Here is an 18,020-nt window from a genome sequence, read left to right as displayed (position 1 = left end):
TTCCCCTCCCAATGGAATAACAGGCCTCCGCACAATTGACTATCTGACGAAAAGTTGGCTCCAAGTCCTTCCATTCGGCTGACCACAAACTCTCTGCTTCATACGAACGACGACGACCATCAGCATCGGTATTGCGACTGACAAGTTTCAATAACGGTTAGGGAGCGTTCATAACTGACGTCAACCACTTTTTGGCCATTCGTTTGTCTCTTTTTTGAGAGGTTTCTCTTAAGCTTCACGATAAACCGTGACGCCGAAAAGCAACTAGATAAATTATATATGTCACCACCAATAACTTTGGCTACCGTCGCCCACTTGATCTTGCCTAAGTGGGTTTCGCCCAGATGTTGTGTATGGTACCGAGTTTTACTGCGCGTGCATGCCGTTACTGTGCTTGAGTGAAACCACAGTAAAACTATCACACCACACGCAACATTGAAGGCTGGTGCATCGGTTTGATTGACAGTCTAGTGAAAGCAGGTGTACCAGGTTGATTGCTTAATAAAGTCAGCTAGATAGCTTATTGAATTTTTTTTTCTGACGCAATTCATATTTTGTTCGATTACTTTGGCATTCATCCCAGGATGATGTCTCAAAATTAAATCGAACAATAATAAAAGAAAAGATGTTTGATGGTCTTTGTCGCAAATTATCTATTTTGGTTCTCAACAGCAGACGCACGATGTAGGACTAGGAGCTCCCGGTAGGCCACGATGGCTGCCGGAAAAAATACGAGTTTTAAGGCCTGCTAGTAGCCAACCTTACATTCTTGTTTTATGTGGCCGCTAAGATTTGAGATCGACTGCAACAATCATGGAATCAGGCGCGGATTTATGGGGAGGGCCAGGGGGCCCAGGCCCCCCCGAAATTTTGTGAGGAATTGTTGAAATTGTATGTTTCCGCATCAAATGGTTTGATATGCTTCTAAACAGCTGATGTTAGTCCCACGGCGGACTTAACTTATCCGGGGGGGAAATAGGTTTTTGTTATTATGGTTGAAATTATCCATCGATCAGACTCCGTTATTTTCTTTCATTTAATTTCAAATACATTTTAATAGTAACATTTGTTGGAGCTGAAACCACCGCTGAACCAAATGGTGTCAGTTGAAACAATCTGAAACCCCTGAATGGCTCAGTGGCGTAGCCAGGGGGGGTTGAGGGTTTCAACCCCCCCCCCCCTTTGGCATGCGTGTGATGTCACGATATTGAGAATGATGCTTTCAGTCTCTTTATGTCTCTAAAACAAAGTTTACTTAACTTTAAACGAAACTGCATTAAAAGAGCGACTTTTGCCAATACCAAACATTCAAATATCTCAGCCAGGAATTAGCAACAAGAAAACATAGAGACTTAGCTTTATTTCCAAAAAATGCCGAAGAAAACATGATCTTATCCTTTTGTTATTCCACCGGACAGCACCATTTTATAGGAATATTCATACCCACATTTTTGTTAAAAATGCTCTCAGAATGCACAAAATTCAAAGTAAATTTTCTGCGGGAGGCCCCCAGACCCCCGCTGCTGGGAGTCGTCTTTAGGCGAATACGCCGGCGGGCTGGGCCCGCCCGACGTCATAAAAAAACCTTTTAAAATTTATAGCCACGCCACTGGAATGCCTGTTTTATAGTTTTTAGTCTTCATTATAATTTCAATCAATTACGTGTATGCCTGCAAACATAAAATATATCCAATTGGTCATGGATACTCCATGCAGGGTTTTAAACCAGATTTCAAATTTACTTTGCAATTTTGTGTCACTTTTGTGCGAGGATGGCTTGCCTCCCCAGAATCCCTCCCTGGCGTTGTCACTCCGTTTTACTAATGTATGACTTAATTCCCTTCATAATTTACATAATATTGTCACTACTGCTCGCAGACTAAATTTATTTGTTTCTTAGCAACCGAAAAACACTATTGTTGATTTCTTTCTAAACTTAACTGCTGCATTCTTAAACTGACCTACTGAAGATTTTACTATGCCTGTTATAAAGTTGTGCTGAAGAGAATTTATTATTCGAAATCGCGATACACAACAAGATAACTTGACATCAATTGGACTAGTCGTACATTTGTCTTGAATTTATAATTATTTGGCAGTGCATCCTATGGATCCGTAATTGGGCCTCTCTCTTGCATCAGCTTGCTGGGCGTGCAGTTGTTCTCTTGCGTTATATTGCCTTTTTCATTATTTTTACTTTGCATGCTTAGCAATTTTTATTGAAGCAAAATTTATTTTTTAAACATTCACAATTGATGAAAATGGCTGTTTTAATGTCTATTTTATATCATATCTAGGCTATATGTCGTAGTATCATTGTTCATATGTGTTTTATCTTTTTCTTTCTTATTAATTGATTTTCAAATTTTTTGGCCCCCCCGAAAAAAACTCCTAAATCCGCGCCTGCATGGAATGTTCGCTATGAGAATGGTTATACGCGCAAAAATCGAAAAATTGATTGCTTGAAACAGCTCTATTTGCTTACTGAGCTGTGAATATTATTTTTCAAAAAGCAGTTATTATGTCTCATTATTTTATTTCTGCAATTGCCGACCCCATTTCACAATCCATAATTTTGTGTCGGCAATGATCTTGCGCAGAAAAATATGCTAAAATTTTTAAGGTTGATACTGCTGCGTCTGCCTTTTTTCAGCTTCAAAACTATCTTGTTGGGCCCTTTTCTTTTTTGGATAAATAACACACTTTTGTCATAGTACATCACTAAGGAACTGTGTTCCGAAAGCTGACAGTGCATTTTGCTATTACCACAGCGAACTCGTAGCATCAGGCTAAAACAGGTCGTTAAAATCTACATTGTGAAGTAAACAATGATCATGCTGCTAAAAGCGAAATTTAATCAATTGCATAACACACTTTTGCTAGACAAAATTAAACAATCAAAAATAACATATCCCTCCATTGAGCTGTCAAACTGCCTCAGTTATTTTTCTTGTAGATAAATAACACACAAACCAATCAAAAAACTCTGACTTCACTAAGCTATTAAATTAACCTAGTACATCTGCTTTGACTAGCCTGTGCCGGCTTTCACTGAGCTGTGTGTGACGTCACGTGGCAGTTTTACTATGGTTTCAGGCAAGAACAGTAACGACGAGCACGCGCACATGCAGTAAAAGTAGTAGAGTTAAAAAAGATCATGAAACGACTGTATCTACGGCGCTGTAGAGATCGGAATGGCCCGTTTCGGTGAGTCCGATCCCTATTTGGTGATTTTTTCAATTTTTTATTTAAATTATCGGGTACTGTAGCCTAATTATCATTGCCGTTTTAGGGTTAGGGGTTAGAGGTTAGGAACTCACCGAATTGTAGCAGACCCTGTAGAGATACCCACTTCTTTGTAAGACTATATCGTTGTTTGAGTATCTGGGGCTGGGGGTCTATCCTTTTATCACCCCAGATTCATGATGTTTCCGGAGCGATTCTTTCCAACAAATTTTTCAATTTTCAACAACAAACTTCCGTTTTCACGCATTTTAGTGCCCCTGTGGTAATATTTTATTTAGGTTATATTTAACGTATAAGGATAGTTTATATTTAAGTATAAGAATGTTTGTTTATATTGAATTTATATTAAGGCTGTCTGACTACCTGATACATATTCTATCTAACTTATCTAATTTAGCTATCTGACTCCACTAACTATTTCCACAATTGTTACCGGTACTCGAATTATAATTTTTAGTCATCAGAAGGTGTTCATATAATACCGTATTGTAGGTCTATAATAACACAAATTGAATTTAAACATTACAGAATAGTGAAACTACCGGACATTGAAACATTATCACGAATTATTACATTTTAACTAAACAATCAATTCAATGTTTTCTGAGCTCAGCTTGAGCTGGTCTGATTGAGCTTTCGCCAAATGCGAACAAATCATTTTATTTTTTGTTTCCTTTTTTCTATTTACTTCGGGAGCAGTTTACATGGAAAATTACAGAAATACTAGGAAATAAATTTAAGTTAAAGTAGTTCACTTTAGTAAAAGAAAGGAAAACTTATATGACGAAATAATGGATCGGTACACCCCCATATAAAAAGGAGCTTCTTTACCTCCTAACGTAATTTTTACGAACTTATGCTGAGCCAAGAAGTCTTGCCCCAATTGCCCAAAATTACATTTGTCAGTAAATTTTCAAGCAAGATAAGTTTCTCTTCATTGTATTCACGTCCTTGAAAGTAAACTTTAACGATTGAAAATACATCGCTTTGTAAAATTTTTCCATTCACTGCCATACCAATTTCATTAGGCTTCGGTTTGATAGGAATTGCATTCTTTAGAGCAAAATGTTTGCTCACATGACTTTGGGTAGAACCTGTGTCCACTAGTGGTCTTGCAGTAACACCATTGATACACACAGTGTTAACTTTATTTAAAACATATTGTAAGGAAAATCAAGCAGCACTAGACGGATTTTGTAAAATTTGTTTTCTATGAGAACGACACTCTCTTTGCATAGTTACCAAGCTGACTAGTGGCTACACTTCTAGCACTTACTGTTCTTTGTAGGCCATCTTTCTCTTCCATGGTTAATTGGTTATCAGAACAGCCACAGTACGATCATTTTTTCTTCGAGTCAGCTGCAGCACAACTTTTATTTAACGGAAGTCTTTCATGCAAGGAAATCTCTTGTTAGCCGGTGCTCTCTGAGAACACTGTGTCACGTTGGTTAATGTTAAAGTGTTTTCTGGGCAGTGGGTTTGCTGTTGATTTGAAACTAAAAAGGTATCAGAATTTTTCTGAGTATTATCTAATGACCGAGCTTGATTAAAAATGGCATCAAGGGTTATGGTCTCTTCTCTAATGTTTTCCTACAGTGTGTGATATATTGATACGGACAATATCCCTGATATAAAAGCATCGCGGTTTGCTTCATTGCGCAAACTTTCTCAGTAACGGCTATATAATTGCAATTTTGAGATAGCCGCTTCAACTTCAATATGTAATCATCCAATGACTGTTCTGCCTGTTGTTTGCATGTCATTAGCAAATGTCGGACAAATACAGTATGTATCAGATTATTTGGTTTCACGTATAATTTTTCTGAAGTTCTTATTGCAAGTTCGTAAGTATTACATTCACTAATGACACTGATGTACCGTAATCGTAAATACCATCGTAAACACCCTTATCAACGTGGGCGATCAAACATCGCAATTTATGCCATAATTTATTTATGGAAACGCTGCAAGAGCATTCGTAAATGTTCGATGCCAATGTTTCCATTCTTTACTAGCTTGACTACAATTTGTACCAGCGCTGAACAGACTGGGTTTTATAAACTTGCTAGGCCTATCCATCTTCAATTAGTTTGTTAAATTGTCATGAACTAATACATACTTAATAACGCAAGGCTTATATTAGCTTGAACAAACTAAACGAAACATCTAAATAAATGTAAACAAATGAATTAGTACATTAGACAAATAAGATATCAACCTTAACCGCATCTCTACATATCAAGCAAGTAAACAGAGTGAGAGTGGCAACTCAACAGTTGCGTTGGCCAAAGGCATTAATCATTATGCGTGGAACGCGGCAGGAGTTTCTACTGTAGACAACGCAAAATGTAACAAACTTGAATATGTTAAACCTGGTTGTAACGAATAGAATTAAGTAACAAAAGTAGATGACACCATTTAATGGCTTTAATAAACTAAATAGGCACTGCGTCTGAAATACATAACAGAACATAAATATACCTTCACGTAACAGCAACAGAAAACTATACTAGCACCACCCTACTTCAACCCAAGCAGCGTGTTAATGGTAACTCAACAAAGGTGTAAAGGAAGACGCGACCTTACACGTGAGCGGCGCCGCTGCAATCAACACAAAGCTTTAAGCAACAGAACAGAACTTCACGACATTCACCCCCGGTTAAATGGAAAACTCGACACTACATAACTTACATCACGGCATTATAACAAGTACAAGGATTCAAGCCAAGCCCAGTAAATAAATACATAAATTGCAAAAACTAAGTCACGTATCAAAGCCATAGCGCACAACAGGACAGCATGTTCGTGTGGAGCGACGTAACGATGAGTTTTGTTCAGGATTGGTAGGACCAGCTTCTGAAGATTCGACATTTTGTAAACTTGGAGCAGGATCCAAGCGAGGTTGAGCTGATTCCAACATTCCAAAATCAATTTCTAATGGCTCCGTTAGCGTTTCGTCATCATGAGTGGTGGTAATCTGTTTAGGATTAGGTGCTAAGTCACGCAATGATACAGTAGTTTCACGTCCATCATTGAGGCATACGTGAGCGTATTGGGGGTTAGCTTCAATAAGCTCGGCATCTTCAACAAATAAGTCGCTCTTGTTTCGTACATGACGTTTTACATACACCGGTCCTGGTTTTAGCCAGGCAGGCATCGATACCCCATTTGAAGACTTACGAGAATGATAAAACATACGCTTGTGGGGAGTGCAGTTTGTAGCAGTACATAAAAGTGAACGTAACGAATGTAATACATCGGGTAACACGTTTTCCCACAAAGTCTCGGGTAGTTTTTTGACTCGCAGTCCCAAAAGAATAGCCTTCCACACTATGCCGTTATATCGTTCCACTTGGCTATTGCCTCGAGGGTTGTATCTAGTAGACCGACTGGTCGGAATACCCTTTCCATGCAGCCACTCTTTCAGTTTGCTCGACATAAAATTTGCACCCTGGTCGGTGTGGACATACGACGGAAATCCAAACACGGAAAATAAATCACATAATTTTTCGATAACAGTAGATGCCTTCATGTCGGCACACGGATATACAAAGGGAAATCTAGAAAATTCGTCCACGATCACCAGCAAGTATCTGTTCTTGGTGGCAGATGCTACAGGACCTTTAAAATCCATACTGATTCTTTCAAAAGGTTGGGTTGCTTTGATGAGGTGTTGTTGCTCTTTGGGCTTATAAAAAGCTGCTTTAATTTCGGCGCAGTCTTTGCATTGCATTGCGACGGCTTTCACGGCTTCCAAAGAATAAGGAAGGTTTTTCGTTTTTATATAATGCCACAATCGTGTAATACCAGGATGGCAAAGTGATTCATATAGCAATTTTAAAGCGGCTTCTGATGTTGTTGTCACAGATGCCGATGTTGCTCTAGAGAAGGTGTCAGGTGCAATGTTTTTATTTCCTGGTCTGTAAACGGTAGAGAAGTTATAAGGTGAAAGTTCCAAACGCCAACGTTGTATTTTATCATTTTTTACCTTGGAAGGATGTTTTAAATCGAACATAAAGGAAACGCTTCTTTGGTCCGTAATCAAGTTAAAGTGTCTTCCCAGCAGTAAATGCTTCCACTTTCTTAATGCTTCTACAATTGCGTAGGCTTCCTTTTCAATTGCTGAATGCATTTGCTCCGAAGTTGATAAGGTTCGCGCGTGAAATGCTACAGGACGGCCGTTTATGATTTAATGTTGCGGCAATGGCAAAGTCTGAAGCATCTGTTTCTACAGTAAAAGGAATAGATTCGTCGATTGGTTGTAAAGAAGCATGGGTTAATTTCGTTTTCAGTTTGTTCAAGGCAGCCAAAGCCTCACAACTTAAAGGCAATTTTTCTGTTTGCACGAGTGGCCTAACTGTTGCAGAGAAGTTAGAGATCCATTTGGCGTAGTAGGCGAACAATCCCATGATTCGCTGCAATTCTTTCTTTGTTGTTGGTACCGGCAAATCTTGCAATGCTTTGATACGTTGGGGATCTGGTTTTATAATTCCAGCTCCAACTTATCAAAGCATTGCAAGATTTGCCGGTTGAGTTGCTCGGCTTCGTATGCCTGTGGTTCAACAAGACAAACTCTCTACCTAAGCTCTGGTATGTAATAATAATTGCAACAATTTCTGGGTCGAATCGTAACTGTAACATTCTATGGCTTCATGACTCACTGGTTAGGAAGCACTGTAAGTAATACTATGCATAAGCATTGCTGCCTGGTGGGTAGTGTCAATTCGTTTGATTTTGGGTTCAAGTGTAAGTAATCCATGTATTGTTGCAAAGGTGAATTGGGAGCTGACAGAATCTATGCTGGACAGATGGCTGTTTTAAGAAATACAGAAGTTGGACCTCTCATACAAGTATACTGCACTTGTGCTTATTTTTTAATTGTTTGTAAAGTTTGGTTTGAAACACTTATAACTTGCTTTGTGCAGATAAACGCAACATGGAAAAATACTTGCAGTGGCAGAGACTTGCAAAACGTTTTTGATACATATGCATTTCGAGAATTCTACAAAACCAACCTGTAACTTTGGTGATACATTTGTTGAATGTCTTATAATCTTATTTGTTACCTTGAAAGTGTATATTTAGCATATGTGGGATCAAGAAAAGAACCATTTAAAAACATTTGAAGAATTCATCCCAAAATATCGTGCTCGTCCCACCGTTCTGCATCCGCTATGGCATGTCGCTGGTGAGTCTTTGAGTAAGCTGTGGTTGGTGTTGTGGATGCTGAAAGCCTCAATGGTGGTTAGTGGTTACTCTTAAATTTCTTCAAAATCTGTTAAGTTTATGACATGGTTCAAGCAAAACTGGTCTGCATCGGCAGAAAAACAACATGGCTCTTCTTTCTAACTGTTTTAGCCAATCTCTTTTCAACGTCCGGGACCTATTTTATTAGAAATTTAAAAAAAGTTAAAACATAAAGATCGAACATCACTGTTTAGGAGTGATGCTGAAGTTGAATCATGATAGCAAGAGCATTTCAAGAAGCTTCTCAACCATAAGGTTGTTACTGAATAAAAGTGTGGTGACATCATTCCCAACATGACGAAGGAAGTCTCTCAAATACCATCTCTCTAAACGGGCAGTTGATTGTTCATGGTCGAACTGTGCATGAAATGCACATAATTATACTATGACTAAATCAAATATAGTTATTACTATCTGAATCCTTAACAGCCTGTTTCACCTTTACGGATCATCAGAAGTTCTTATTCAAATAGCATATTTGAATAAGAACTTAACTATGTTAACTTAATAAGAACTATACTATGACTATGTATTAGGTTTTGCATTGGGAGCTGGGACTGCCATGCTGGGGACTAAAGCTGCCATGGCGTGCACAGTGGCTGTGGAAGAGTCCATCACAGAACATTATAACAAGTGAGTTGCATTGAAGCGTTATTTATGGTGAGCATAACCTGCATCACTACGCAACTTTCTCAACTTGGTAGGTTGTTGGTTGCATATAGCTGCCATTTTTTGCTCAGTCCTCATCAATCATCATCAGCCAGTCATGCTACTGCTGGCAGATGGCCTCCACATATGTTTTCACACCATTCTGTCTTTCGCTGTTCTCATGCCAATCTTTTCTTCAATGTCATCCCTCCATCTTTTTTCGGCCTCCCTATTGTTCTTTTTGTGTGATGTGATGGCTATCCCTCGTCTTCGAGGATAATGGCCTTCGCAATAAAATAAAAGCTAACGGTGAGTTCTTGGCTAATTAGTCCAATCTTGGCTTTAAAAGTTCGGTTACATTTGGTACATTTAAGATCGTTTGGGAGAGTTGGTTGTGGGTATGATTGTCGTTCTTTTCTTTGCATTCTTTTTTCTTTTAACCTTTTAGATCTGCTCTTCTCAAACGTGGCGACACCTTTTTGAGTGGCAGATCTCCAGAGCAGCCTGTCCTCTGCGGTTTCCTCCCAGTTTGTATAATTGATGTTACACACTTTAAGATTACTCTTCAGTGAGTCTTTATACCGCTTCTTTTGTCCACCTACCGAACGCTTACCCTTAGCCAATTCCGAGTAGAACATTTGTTTAGGGAGACGCTGATCTGGCATTCGCACTACATGCCCGCACCATCTAAGTTGATTTCAAATAATGCGGGACTCAATGCTTGTTGTTTCAGCCTCTTCTAGCACGCTCAAATTTGTTCTTTTCTCTTCCCAGCTGATATTCAGAATTTTGCGCAGGCAGCGTTGTTGGAATCTTTCAAGAGTTTTAATATGGTTTCGGTAGGTGGTCCAGGTCTCGGAAGCATATAGTAGTGTTGTGATAACTACTGCATTGTAGGCGGCGAGCTTTGTACTTTTTCGTATGTTATGGTTGTCAAATATTCGTGAGCGAAGTTTTCCAAAAGCAGTGCTAGCACAATTTAAACGATGTTGTATTTCATCCTGAAGGTCATCGTTGTCTGAAATTTCACTTCCGAGGTAGCAGAAGTGTTTCACATTTTTTAGAGGTGTACCATCGAGAAGGATTTCTGGCAGAGCACTGGTACGATCTTTAAGAAGTGGTTGAAAGAGGACCTGAGTCTTGCTGATATTGACGCTAAGTCCAAGCCTCTTGTATGCTTGATGGAAAGCATTCAGAATCTGCTGTAGGTGGTTTTCACTCAGTGCTGCTACACAGTTATCATCGGCATATTGAAATTCCATGATACTCCGTGTTGTAGTCTTTGATTTACTTTTAAGGCGGGCGAGGTTAAAGAGCTTTCCATCCATGCGGTAAAATATGTCAATGCCAGATGGAAAGTCATGGCTGACTATTTCCAAGATAAATGCAATAAAAATTACAAAAAGAGTTGGTGCTATTACGCAGCCCTGTTTCACTCCAGAGTTAACCAGGAAAGGTTCAGAACTGTTGTTGCTGGTCTGTACTCTGGCAAACATACCATCATGAAGAAGACGCAGAATACGAAGAAATTTGTATGGACATCCGTATTTCGAAAGTACATCCCACAGGAGATCTCTGGAGACGCGGTCGAAGGCCTTAGATAGGTCAATAAACGCCATGTACATTGTACAGTGGTTGATGTTGTTCACGGCACTTTTCTTGTAATTGTCTGAGGGAAAATATCATGTCTGTGGTGCTACGCGATGGCCTGAAGCCAGCCTGAGATTCAGGAAGGATCTTCTCGGATATCAGTTTGAGGCGATTGTTTAAAATACGTGCTAAAATCTTGCCAGCAGTTGCTAACAGAGAGATCCCACGGTAATTTCCACACTCTGATCGATTACCTTTGCGCTTGTATATGGTGATGATATTAGCATCTTTGAAATCAGATGGAACAATTTCATTTGTCCAAATTTTGATTAGCAGTCGATGAAGGTTACGTTGGATTAAACTTCCACCTACTTTGTAAATCTCTGCTGGGATTCCATCAGGGCCCGCTGTTTTGTTGTTTTTCATGGCCATGATGGCAGTTTTGACCTCTCCGAGAGATGGTGTCTGATAAAGAGAGTCTTCTTGTGTCATGTTGGGAATAATGTCAATCACGCATTTGTCAATAACAGCTGTATGGTTGAGAAGCTCCTCAAAATGTTCCTTCCATCGAGATCTTATTTCGGCTTCGCTCTTAAGTATCGTTTCTCCATCCTTACTTCTCAGAGGGGATTGTCCATGCGTGGATGGTCCGTAGACTTCTCTCATTGCATTAAAAAAGCCATGTGTGTTATTGGCATCTGCCAGCTGTTGAATTTCGTGGGCTTTCTTTTCCCACCACTCATCCTTGAGAATACGAGTAGTTCTTTGGACTTCAGCCTTACATTTTTTGTACAGGTCACGTTTTATATCAGATTGAGGGTCATTCTGGAGCGTGATAAAGGTTTCTCGCTTTCTATCGATTAGTTCCCTAAGAACTTTATCGTTCTCATCGAACCAATCTTGGTGGTTCTTCTTCTTATGACCAATAGTTTCTTTGCATGTGTCGAGAATAGCCGTTTTAAGGTGATTCCAGCAATCTTCAACAGAGTCAGAAATCGAATTTTCCTGAAGACGAGTTTGGAGGCACTGTTGAAAAGTCTCACGTGACTTCGTGTCCTGAAGAGCTTCAATATTGTATTTTTGTGGAACTTTTGCTTGATCGTGGTGTTTTAATTTAGTATGTAGTCTTATCTTTAGAATCGATGCAATGAGACGATGGTCTGTCCAGCACTCATCGGCTCCAGTGACAGCTCTAGTAAGGAGCACATCTTGTTGGTCACGAGATCTTACAATCACTTAGTCGATGAGATGCCAATGTTTTGACCGCGGATGTTGCCAAGAAACTTTCAGGCGGTTTCTTTGGCGAAATAAAGTGTTGGTTATCACCAGGTTGTGCTCTGCACACTTAGTGAGAAGAAGGGTTCCGTTAGAGTTGACCTTTCCCACTCCCTCTTTTCCAATTGTACCTCTCCAGAGATCCACTTGTTTTCCGACTCTTGCATTAAAGTCTCCAAGAAGAATAACTTTTTCTTCTCGTAAAGTGTGGGAAGGAACATGATCAAGTTGGTTATAGAAAGCTTCCTTGACTGCATCCTCTGCATCAAGTGTGGGGTCATAAGCACTGATAACAGCTGCATGTTGATTGTTAGCCAATTGGATTCGGAGTGTCATCAGTCGAGCGTTTATTCCAACTGGCTGTTCTGTCAGTTTTGGGAGGAGGCAATTTTTAATCGCAAAACCTACGGCGTGGATTCTCGGATGTACAAGATCATAGCCCTTCCAGAAAAAAGTAGTTGGCCCTCTCCATCTCTCCTGGTTTCGCTAAGAGCCACGATGTCAACGTTGAAACGCTGTAGTTCACGAGCAATGATAGCAGTTCGTCTTTCTGGCCTATTTGAGCTGGAGTTATCCATTAGAGTCCTAACATTCCAGGTTCCAAATTTCATAGTTACATATTTCGTTTTTCGACCGCAGGTAAGGTGAACCCTCTGGACGCGGTTTTCCAGACAGGTTGAGTTGAAGCAGACTATGTTCAGGGCACCTTTTCTAGCCCTTTCCCTATTCAGGGTGAGCAGAGTGGATCCTAAAGAGGGCTGCTCAGTCGTGATAACTGCTGACGAACATCATTCCTGCTTCTTCCAAAAGATAGAGCGACTGAATCAAGTTACCACCACTAACGTGTCGGTTCCGCACTAGAAACTTCCAGCTTTCACTTGCCTGTTCCCGTTATGCATTATCGATCGCCGTTAGGTTTGAGTGTCTTGCGAAGACGCCTGTGCGTGAATTGATTAGCGTGGACTTGCTGGCGCACACTCAACAAGCACACATAAACTTGACAAAACCATCAGCTTTATCCAATGGCAAGGCAAACCAAGACGATTGGAGCTGGTGGCATGCTGCAGCCTTCATCCGCCTTCACAGTCGTTGAGCCTGGCTGGCTTTATCCGCCTGTTCCGCCGTTGGGGACTTTGGACTACGTTTTGTCTGACCTCTACCTTTCGACCAACCTGGCATGAGTGACCCTTCTGGGAGCAGTTAGCTCCCGCCAGTACAGCTCTAGAGGTCATTGAGGTACGGAAACTCTCTCACCACGTTAAGGTAGTAGTCCGAGGAGAGAGCCTTTTTGTGTATCTTGGTGTCCATTCTGTGGTTATTTTGGCTCATCTGCTGTCAGTCATTTCTGCTACATGTCCCGCTCATTGCCACTGAAAAAAAGTGTCCCACCCACCCACTCGTTTAAATTATATATCAAAGTCAAACTACATAAATTTTACATATTTTTGGATTTGAAAGTAAAATATATTTTCCGTTGTACAAAGATCAATTCAATAGCGTAGCTGCTTTTTCAAAGTTAGCAGTTTAATTCTTGTTTTAGTTGAAGATAATGCACACCGAATGTCAAGTTTACAGTTAAGTTTGTTGCAACCTTGTGCCTTTACACTTGCAAGTGCAGAAAAGCCACTCGCACATAAAAATTGTCACGAACACTCGAACAGCCATTGTTTGCAAACAATGAACTAAATAAGAACCGCAAGAATAAGGGCTGGGATAGACATTTAAGCCAAAACTAGGGTACCGTTTTCAGTCAGTAATCGTGACACAAAGTAAGCTGTTGCCAACATTTCTGTTCACGACTTGTACAATACAGCAGCATACGGTACTAGTGCAACAGCCCACCACATTTACGCCCCTGTGGAGAATCTTCTCCCCCCAGTTTAAGAACCACAGGTCAAAACGAATCTGATACCATCGCAAGCCGAAAAAGACGTCTTTTAAAAATGTATTTTTTGTTTCATGCTCGCTAAGTTTATATAAAGCGACTTTGTGTTTTTAAAATTAAAACAACTGTTTTGGCTATAAATGAAACTAGGCTGTTGTACAACTGTTATCTGTGTTGCAACGTGTGCAACAGAAGTGCCAGCATGAATCTGCTGAAAGCGCACAAACATTCTATTAGTTTGTGGAAACGTTTGAAACATTTGACTAGGATGGCATTGTTCCAGACAGATTCGGGAGTTGTTGGAGATGAATGCTGAAGGGAAGCATGATGAACTCCTTGCGACCATCAAGCAGTTCCGCGATGAAGAAATGGAGCATCACGACATTGGGATCGATCATGATGCAGAGCTAGCTCCCGGGTACAATCTTCTCAAGAACAGCATCCAAGCTGGATGTGCGGTTGCCATCTGGCTCTCTGAGAGGATATGATGAAAGAGGACTTGGCGTGCGAAGGACACAATGATAAGGATCGCCACGATGGTACTGGTCCAGATTCTTGCGTCCTTGATGTGTGGCTGGTATGGTCGGGATAAGACCGTGAGATGCAGATAATCTGAGGCCTGCTCTAACCTTAAATCACCCCTGTTTTTGTAAACCGCAATCAGCCAATGTTTCAATAGATGACTTATAATTTGCAAAGATGAAGCACTTTGAGATGCTGCACAAACTGCCATTGACGCATTTTTATTTTATAATGCAACCTTTCATAGAAGCGTGCCAACGAACACTCCACACCCAGGTCGGCGGATTGTAACTTGACTGTGAACATCCCAGGAACGTTCCCCTTCCCACTACGTAACTCACTCCCACGTTGCCACAACGTAACTCACATACACTTAGCTGCATGTTCTTTTCCTAGCTTGAGAACAAATTGTGGCCTACCGTGTGGTACCTGCACCATAAGCAGAGGTGAGCAGTTTTTTGATACAAGTAGCGGTAGCGCCTCTGTATTTTTGGAAGAGTAACAGCTGCCGTAGCGGCGCTATTTTTTTTCAATGTAGCGGAGTAGCTACTTTAACATTTTCTTCTTTGCCAAAGCAATAACGCAATCATGTGTAACTTATGTGACATCCCAGAATCACGTGACTTGTCAGCGCCAGATTATGATTATGGTTAAATAAGGTATAGGACAATTTCCTTTCTGAACTCAACTGATTGCAGTCATTAAGATCCTTCTTGCACTTAGTTCAGTTACAGAAGAAAAAAGAATAATGGCAGGTGGTGGGAATCGAACCCACACCATCGATGTGACTATTTCCTTGCCCTAACCCGTTGGGCCGTTGGCCACGCTGTTGGTGATGATACATTCACTTAATTTACGTTGTATTCAGTGGCGTACGCAGGATTTTCTCAAGGGGGGGGGGGGGGGCATTGACAGTAGCGTAGCCAGGAATTTTGTAAGGGGAGGGGTTTGACGACCGGCGGGCGAATCCCGTCGGCGTTTTCGCCTAAGACGACACCTAGCGGCGGGGGGTCTAGGGGCCCCCCAGAAAATTTTGAAAAATTACTTTGAATTTGGTGCATTCTGAGAGCATTTTTAACAAAAATGTTGGTATAAATATTCCTGCAAAATGGTGCTGTCAGGCATAGCAAAAGGATAAGATCATGTTTTCTTCCGCATTTTTCGGAAATAAAGCTAAAAGTCTCTATGTTTTCTTGTTGCTAATTCATAGCTGAGATGTTTGGTATTGGCAAAACTGGCTTTTTTAATGCAGTTTTGTTTAAAATTAGGCAAGTTTTTTTTAGACTGAAAGCATCATTCTCAATATCGTGACGTCACACGCGTGCTAAAAGGGGAGTTAATTGTAACCCCCCCCCCTGGCTACGCCACTGGCCATTGATATCTCCATGGTCCAATGCCCCCCCCTGCGTACGCTAGTGGTTGTATTAAAATTCTTTTGAGAAGAATACTCAGAATATCCCGTGCTGGATCACATGACTGTAATGTCATATGTCACGCATGATTGCGTTACTGTTTTGGTACAGAAGAAAACGTTAAAGTGCCTACCATGTAGCGGAGCGGCGCTACATTGCTTTCGGTCGCAGTCTTGCTACTTTTCAATTTAAAGTGAAACATGTGACTAGTTTTTGGAGATTTTATATGGAAACAAAGTGTGAAACAATCAAAACAGAAACCATTCGATTATTGTTGGAAACATCAAGCCACGTTGATACCGACCAGAGTGACATCAACACCAGTCACGACTCCCAGGATGAATTTTTTGTGTGTTGGTGCCATCGCATGAAACGTCGATACGGAAAAAGTTTGGTTGGTTTTGAATTTTTATTCTCGGACTGACAAAGCCTTGGTAGGTTATTCCTGGTAGTTTCGCATAGCCTACTTGTAGAGGCTCTTGAGTCGCAGGGCCGGTTACCGAGATTGACAGAGTGAAGTTTTCCGATTGTTGAAGTGTTGTTGCCGGGGAATTATTCCATTTACGAGGTGCTGCTGAATGGAGAGCAGTCCTGAAAGTGCGTTGCTCAAGCGCACACCCCGAGAGTCGAACCAGCGCCGCGTGATCTTGAGCCGGGCGCTTTACCACTGAGCTAACGGGGCGGACAAGTGAATTGTAGGGGCCTTTTTTTGGAGAAGTAAGTTCTCGAGCTTTCCTAGTGCCGATTTATAACGTCGCTTTATTAAATACCGTACACCCTATTCCTTCCAGGGCCTCAGTGGAGAGATTTTTCTCCGTTGGAAAAGACGTGCTGAAACTAAAGCGAGCCAGACTCAGCGACTAGCATTTTAACTTGTTTTTGAAAGACGCGTAACAATAAATTTCGCCTGGATTTCTAGAACATGTTTTCCATAAAGGCTTTGAAATGGCTGTGCAAACAATGATACCGGTAGCCTATTCGTTTTGAAAGTCATTTTGACGTCACAAAGTGCTTCTTTTGTCAGTTTAATTTTAAAACTAAGAAAAACAACAAAGCTGTGAAGTCAAAAAGATTTTGGCTTGCCCGAAGTTTCCCAAACAAAATACATGTAGGCCTGTGTTAATAACAGAGGCAGGCAGTAGCGCCGCTACACGTTTGTAAGTTATGTGTGGCGGCGCTACTTTTTTCCCATGTAGTAGAAAGGCGCTACATTCCGTTCAGGCCCGTAACTAAGGGGGGAAGCCCCCCCCTGGAAAAAATGATGTTAATTAGCTATGTTTGCTAACTTTTCAGTTTTATACCCAATTTTCTTGTGTTGTTTAGCCTAATTGTAAACATTGTGTGTCTAATGGTGTGGTCGAATGTTGTGTTAACAGACAGACTGGAGATTTATTGCTGGTAAGATCCAGAGTAGGCCTACACCAGTTTCCAACTAAGCTAAGCAGTATGGTAGCCGATCAGTCTCCAGAATACTGTGCAGTTGACTGCCACTAAGCGCTATTAAAGTAGGCCTACCGGACAACCACCTTGGCATTTGCGTTTCTGGTTTGCTTCTATACTTACAGTTTGAAACTTAGATTGGCCGACAGTTCATGGTTTTTACTTATCTGTTCGTACCCTTTCAAGAAAAAATGAAAACTTTTTGGACCGTGAATCGCACATTCCATTGTAGCCTATATGCTACGAAACTGAAGATATAGATATTCCATCAGAGGCGGAATTGTAAGTCGCAAAACAGTTTCTACATGACCATGTGGAAGTTGCAGAACACCAGGATTCCCATATAGGCTACCGGTACTGTAGGGGAGACTCGGGTAAGTTGGCCCAGCAAAATAAAAAATTGAATTTGTGAGCTAATAACAAAACATATGTCAAAGCGAATGCTATTGAAAAATAGAGAATTCATCACTCTAGAAGTAGACATATTCTTGCATCAAACCAACATTCTTAAAGGGCGGGGAAACCCAAATTAACTTTTGCGAGTTTTTTGTTTCAGCGTGATGTCATTATGTACAACATGCGTTTTAGCAATAAAAAAATCCAAATTTTGTTGCCCTCGTCTCGCTAAGGCCGCTTTTGTTTGACACCCGTTTGCGAGGTCTCGTTGCGCATCATGCTGTGACGTCACAAGGTACATGTAGTTGTTACGTTAGCGTTACATGGGGGAGGAGGGGGTCAAAAATTCGGAAAAAAAG

At 40.8% G+C, this 18,020-nt stretch overlaps 1 protein-coding gene across 2 annotated transcripts in view; it reads left to right on the top strand.

Annotated features, from left to right (window-relative positions):
- LOC145767067 (NADPH-dependent 3-demethoxyubiquinone 3-hydroxylase, mitochondrial-like) overlaps positions 1-17,180 on the top strand; it is a 57,521-nt gene extending 40,341 nt beyond the window's left edge. The window contains exons 2-6 of one of the 2 annotated variants that reach the window (XR_014288737.1): positions 8,020-8,096; positions 8,332-8,434; positions 9,030-9,126; positions 14,175-14,859; positions 16,617-17,180. Coding sequence is in view for 1 of the 2 variants with exons in the window: in XM_082578812.1 (XP_082434938.1) it covers positions 8,020-8,096; positions 8,332-8,434; positions 9,030-9,126; positions 14,175-14,379 (482 nt within the window). In the remaining variant the exon portion in view is untranslated. Of the gene's footprint in view, positions 1-8,019; positions 8,097-8,331; positions 8,435-9,029; positions 9,127-14,174 lie in introns of both variants that reach the window. The other variant, XM_082578812.1, reaches the window with a different exon arrangement.
- Positions 17,181-18,020: the final 840 nt, after the last annotated feature.

This window comes from Aplidium turbinatum, chromosome 3, assembly GCF_918807975.1.
Source record: "Aplidium turbinatum chromosome 3, kaAplTurb1.1, whole genome shotgun sequence".
Classification (NCBI taxonomy): domain Eukaryota; kingdom Metazoa; phylum Chordata; class Ascidiacea; order Aplousobranchia; family Polyclinidae; genus Aplidium; species Aplidium turbinatum.
Note: the sequence above shows the minus strand (reverse complement) of the source record. Positions and strands in the feature narration are given on the sequence as shown.